The 6,840-nt window shown below is 24.0% G+C and overlaps 2 protein-coding genes across 2 annotated transcripts; one reads left to right on the plus strand and one right to left on the minus strand.

Moving 5' to 3' along the window:
• comD (major facilitator superfamily protein) lies at positions 1-3,528 on the plus strand (the record flags this gene model as incomplete). The annotated part of the gene is made up of 1 exon (XM_634031.1): positions 1-3,528. The coding sequence occupies one exon, from the start codon at positions 1-3 to the stop codon at positions 3,526-3,528; it is 3,528 nt and encodes a 1,175-aa protein (XP_639123.1).
• Positions 3,529-3,864: 336 nt separating this feature from the next.
• On the minus strand, positions 3,865-5,639 carry DDB_G0283347 (hypothetical protein; the record flags this gene model as incomplete). The annotated part of the gene is made up of 3 exons (XM_634032.1): positions 3,865-4,879; positions 5,025-5,128; positions 5,208-5,639. 3 exons carry the CDS (start codon positions 5,637-5,639, stop codon positions 3,865-3,867), a joined length of 1,551 nt encoding a protein of 516 aa, XP_639124.1.
• Between the last annotated feature and the right edge of the window lie 1,201 nt (positions 5,640-6,840).

Consider the following 6,840-nt stretch of genomic DNA (forward strand, 5'->3'; position numbering starts at 1 on the left):
ATGAGTAACGCAAATAATAATAATTACAATCACAATAATAATAAAGAAACACAATCTGGAAATAATAATAATAATAATAATAATAATAATAATAATAATAATAATAATAAAAATAAAAATAATAATAATAATAATATCCAGAATGAAAATAATTTTAATTCACCAAACGATGGAGAAAATATAAATAATAATATGAATAATTCACATAATAATAATCATAATACAAGTGATAGAATTAGTCAATATTCATCATCAGAACATAATATTAAAAAAGAACATAATCGTAATGGTAGTAATACTTCAATAATTAGTGCAAGTAATTTTAATAATTTTATGGATGAAAATAGTACTGAAAACAATAGACTATCACAAAGACCTGCACCAGCAATTTTAAATATTATTCAATCATTAATTAAAAATCCAACTGATGATGTAAATGGTAGTAAAAGAAATACTTTAGAAGGAATTGTAAAGAAATATCCATCATTTAAAAGTTTAGATGGTTCTTCTATAAGTCTAAGTCAATCACAATCATCAATGGACTCTTCACCATTAACCACATCAAATAGTAAATCACCAAACCATCATCCACAACCATCACCAAATGTTTTATCAAGATCATCATGTGCTATCGATTCACCATCATTAAATTCAACTCAACTACAACCAAATACTACAACCACTACTACAACTTCTTCATCATTAAATAAAAATAATAATAATAAAAATAATAATAATAATAATAATAATAATAATAATAATAATAATAATAATAATAATAATAATAATACAATTGATGAAGGTGGTTGTTCAAATGATAAATCACCAAGTTCATCATCATATCAAGTTAATAATAATAATAAACCAAAAAATAATATATCAAGATTAGAATTACCAACATCATTAAGATCTTCAAATAATGCAATGGACTCATCAGCTGCACCATCATCAAATACATCAAGACCACAATTTTCACAACCACAATCAGAAGTACCATCATCATGTTCACCACCAGGTAATGGATTATTAAGAGGTGCAATTGAAGAAAAAGAAGAATCAACTGATAATTTTGAAAAGAATGATAATATAATCAATGATGAAAATAATAATAATCAATCAACATCTGTAACTGTAAATATCTGTGAAAATCAATTAGAAAATAACAATAATAATATTAATTCACCACCACAACAACAATCACCATCAACAGTAAATGATGGTGATGGTGGTGGTTGTGCAGCAGGTGATTCATTTGATACAACTGAATCTGATCATTCAATAAGTGGTAGAAGAATGACAAAAATGTTTTCAGATGCACCAATTAAAGAATACCAAGTAACAACTATTGAAGATCCACTCTATTCATTAACAACAACAACTGTAAATAATGTATCTATAAATGAAAATACACCATCATCACCATCAATTACACCAATTAAATTAAAACAACCAAAACCAGATGAAGATGAAGAATTATCAATTAAAAATAAAAAACAAGCGTCAAGACAAACTGTACAATTGGAAATGGGCACTTTTGATCTTGATGGTAAACCAAATGAACAAATTGTTGGCTCAAATAGTAGTGATGAAACTTTTGAAGGTGTTGATGTCGTTGGAATTGATAGTGATAAAATTGTTGGTAGAGATAGAGCATTTTCATCGGCAATGAAAGAGAGTGAAGTTGTAATTGGTGAGCAAACAGTGAATGTTGATTTAACTCAAGAGGATATGGATAATATTAATTTCCAACCACCAAATACTGATCCACCACCACCACAGCCATTGACATCAAAACAAATTTTAATTATTTTCTCTGGTCTTATGGTTAGTTTATTTTTATCATCTTTGGATATGACGATTGTTGCAACCGCTTTACCAGCCATCGTTGCAGATTTACATGGTTTAGAGCAATTGCCATGGGTAGTTACCATTTATTTATTAACCTCAACATCGGTTTCACCATTGTTTGGAAAGTTTTCCGATATATTTGGTAAGAAGATTCTATTGTTATCATCATTGATTATATTTTTAATTGGTTCATTGTTATGTGCTGTAGCTACCACAATGAATATGTTAATTTTGGCACGTGCTATACAAGGTATTGGAGGCGGTGGTTTAATGTCTGCAGTTATGATCGTTATGGCTGAAATTGTACCATTAAGAGACAGAGGTAAGTATCAAGGTTTATTGGGTGCAGTTTATGCTGTTTCATCGGTTGTTGGTCCATTAATGGGTGGAACATTCACAGATAATATTACATGGAGGTGGGCATTCTGGATTAATTTACCATTGGGTGCTGTTGCATTTGTAGTTGTATTCTTTGCATTGAAAATTCCACAAAAAGTAATTCCATGGAGAGAAGGTATTAAAAAAGTTGACGTTCTTGGTTCATTAAGTTTGGTTGCTGCAACCATTTCTTTCCTTTTAGCTTTGAATTGGGGTGGTATCGATTATCCTTGGACTTCACCAATCATCATTTGTCTATTCATTGGTACTGCTTTATTCGTGGCTCTATTCATCGTTAATGAAAAGTATTGGTTCAATGTTCATCCAATCATTCCATTGGATCTATTTAAAACTCGTAATTATGTATTGTGTAGTATCGGTTCATTCTTATTGGGTTTCGTTATGTTTGGTGTAATTTACTATATTCCATTATATTTCCAATATGTTAGAGGTGCCACTGCAACTGCTTCAGGTTTACAATTGTTACCAACAATGTTGGGTATAGTATTGTTTGGTGCTATCTCTGGTTTATTAATTACAAGATTTGGTCATTATAAATCTTATCCAATCATTGGTATGGGTTTTATGATGATTGGTATTTATTTAATCTCACTTTGGAATCATCAATCCACTCAAAATGAATTCATTGGCTATCAATGTTTCATTGGTGTTGGTATTGGTCTAACAATGCAAATCTTGGTATTAATCGTACAAAATAGTGTAAATGTAATCTATATCTCAATTTCAACTGCAACCGTAAGTTTCTTTAGAACCATTGGCGGTGTAGTATCAGTTAGTGTTTTCAGTGCAATTTTAAATCAACAATTCTCTCAAAATCTTAATGGCCTCTTGGAAAAGGATGCATTTGTATTGGGTGGTATGTCTCCACATAACTTTAATATGGAAAATATTAAACATATTGAAAATCCAATTCATCAACAACAAATTCGTGATGCATACCAATCTGCTCTCTCAATTGTATTTTTATCGGCTGCACCTTTTGCTGGATTAGGTTGTATTTTAATTCTATTTGTAAAAAATCAAAAACTTAGAACTACAATGATCACTCAAAAAGATAAAGATCAAGAAATTTTAAAAAAGAATTTGGAAAAACTTCAAAAAGAATTGCACAACGATGATTCTATTGATATTAATGAAGAATATGATGAAAATGAAAATAATGAAAATAATGAAAGAAGTGATGTTAATATAAACGAGATTGAAAATAATAATAATAATACTAATAATGATATTGAACTTGATATTCAAACTCCACCAAGAAAATCAACAATAAGTACTTAAAAATAAATATATTATAATAATAATAATAATAATAATTTAAAAAAAAATATTATAAATAATATTAAATAATAAAATGAATAAAAAAAAAAAATAAACAAAAAAAAAAAAAAAAACAAAATTATACAAATAAAAAAAAAAAAAAATAACTGATCATCAGTAAAATATGTTTAGAAAAAAAAAAAAAAATTTTAACCAAGAAATAAATTTAAAAAAATATTCCATTTATCTCTCTTTATTTTTATATATTTGATAATTTTCTATTCATTTTTTTTTTTTTTTTCATTTATTTTATTTTTTTTATTTTATTTTTTTTATTTTATTTTATAAACAATATTTTTAATTTAAAAAGGATGGATATAAATAAATTACTACACGACGAATACCCTCTAAAAATGATTTCCAATTATGAACAACACGATCACGATGTCTTAATGAATGAATACCTAATTGTTCTGGTGAAAATAATTCAATTAAGAAATAAAAGAAAGGATTAACTTCATCCATTACCATTTCCATTCTTTTCAATGGTTCAATTACTTTTTCAACGATATCTTCAAATAAATTTCTAAACTCTTTACTATCTGAAAGATTTGAACCAATAACTAAAATTCCTTTTAATATTGACCTAAATTTTAATTCTAAATTCTTTAATTTCTCTTGTGTTAAAATACTATTCATAGTAGCTGTAATTGGTATTAAACCACTATTAACAGTTGATGTTATATTTGGTGTATTATTTGTATTTGTTGATGTATTTGATTGTTGTGGTTGTTGTTGTTGTTGCTGTTGCTGTTGTGGTTGTTGTTGTGGTTGTTGATACATTATCGGTATAAAACTTGAAGATGTATTCATTGTTGAATTTAATGCTGGTGTATTTGATGTTGAATTATTAAGTGATGTTGAACCTGTATTTGTTGATGTAGTTTGTTGTTGTTGTTGTGGTTGTGTTTGTGTTTGTGCTTGTTGTTGTGTTTGCTGTGACGGTAGTTGTTGCTGTTGCAGAGTTTGCTGTGACAGTGGTTGTTGTAAATTTAAAATTGTTGGAGTATTTGTTGGAGTAATAGGTACTGGTGTAATTCTTGGTGATATTGATACAGTTTGATATCTACTTTTAATTAATTTCCAATACTTTTCAGAAATATCTTTTTGACTACCTAAATAAGTTTTTAAATCTCTAACATCTTCTTTTAATTTAGTATCTAATTCCAATGTATATGCAACCAATGGATCACCCCATTGACTCATTACAATCTCTGATAATCTCATTAAATCAAATGTATTTAAAAATTGTATTTTCTTTTTTGATAAATCAATTCTATGAAAACATAAAAATAATAATTTAACATATTTTCTTTTTAATAAATAAATAAATTAGTAATTAATACTATTTTCAATACTATTTTTATAATAATAATAATAATAATAATAATAATAATAATAATAATAATAATAATAATAATAATAATAATATAAATGTTTTATAATAATATAATTACTTTGATAATTCTCTTGACAATGAAAATTCATTCATTATAATTTCTAATGCTGATGTTTTTAAATCTGCAAATACAACTCTTGATATTCTTTTTAAATTATCAAACTTTTTTTAAAAAAAAAAAAAAAAAAAAGTTTTTAAAATTAGAATATTTATACATATAAAAAATTATATATATACTTACTTGTCTTTCACAAGATGATAATCTAAGTTTTAATTTCTCACTCAAGTCATCTAAATCTCTTCTTTGACCACTTGTTAATTTTCTACCAATTAATTCACGTAATAATGTATCTTTAAAGTCATAGAATCCTTCAATTAATAATGCTCTTGAAGAAGGATCCATTTGAAACATTGAATGTGATGATAAGGTTTTAGGATGTTCCAATGCTTTTTGAAGTAATGAAAAATTTCTATATTGATCTTCTGTTTCCTCCAATAGTTGAGTCCTATAGATTTGGGTGATTTGTTGATTATTATTCTTGCTAACATAATCATCTCTTAATATTGCTAATGTCTCTTTCTCTGAATATCCATCTAACCATGACCTATATATCTTTTTATCAACTGAAATAGGATCTGATATAAATACATCAAATATTATTTTCGTTGACATTATTATTAATTTTTTATTTATTTAAAAGTAAAAGTAAAATAAAATTTTAAAAAAAAAAAAATTAAAAAATTAAAAAATAAAAAAAATAAAAAAAAAAAAAAAATTAAAAAAGTAAAAAACCAAAATATCGGCAAATTAACACTTTTAAGAAAAAAAAAAAAACAAAAAAAAATATATATTTCCATTTTTTTTTAGAATTTAATTATTTATAATTCATTTGAGGGACTTAATAATAATAATATTATTAAATAATAATAAATAAAACAAATTAATTAAATGATTATAAAATTTGTGAAAAATCATTTTAGGGTTTATTTTTATTAAATTATTACTTTGATTTTAAATTTTGTAAAATAAAATTTGGAAAATTGGCAATAATTCTATGGTTATTTATTTTATTTGCTTCTATTAAAAAATAAAAAATTAATTGAGAATAAAATTTTAAAAAAAAAATAATAATAATAATAAAATAATCCATTTATTATTTTGATTTAAAAATTAAAAAAAAATAATAAAAAATAAGAACAAAAAATAAATAAAACACTCAAAAAAAAATAATGTATTTTTTTTTACACAAAATGATATAAAATATTAAAAAAATGAATGTAATCTGATTTTGTTTTTTAAATTTTTTTTTATTTTTTTATTTTTTTTATTATTTTATTATTTTAGTGTGTATGTTTATTAAAAAAAGATGTTTTATGTTTGTATTATTTTAAGTTATTTGAAAGATATTTTTTTATTGTTGGATTGTTGGATTATTTTAAAATGGCTTTAAAAAAAAAAAATAAAAAATTTTAAAATCTTCTTAATTATTATAAAAAAAAACCAAAAATAAATAAAGCCAATCGCAAAAATTTTAATTCTCAATTTCAAACAAATTTAAGTATGAGTTTTTACATATAAACCTTATTAGGTAAAACTGATTTCAAAAAAAAAAAAAAAAAAAAAAAAAAAAAAAAAGAATTTTTTTCGATGAAGATCAATTTTTTTAGATTTTTTTTTTTGTCACAAGCCTAATTTTAGTTTCAAAACCATCAAAAAAAAAAAAAAAAAAAAAAAAAAAAAAATATTAAAAAATACTTATATGAAAATTTTTTTAAGAAAATGGGGAAAATGGGGAAAAAAATCTCAAAAAAATTTTGGGAAAAGAAAAAATGATTACCAGTTGTTTTAGGGGGTGAATGTGAAAAAAAAATTT

The sequence above is a fragment of the Dictyostelium discoideum genome (assembly GCF_000004695.1).
Source record: "Dictyostelium discoideum AX4 chromosome 4 chromosome, whole genome shotgun sequence".
NCBI lineage: Eukaryota > Evosea > Eumycetozoa > Dictyosteliales > Dictyosteliaceae > Dictyostelium > Dictyostelium discoideum.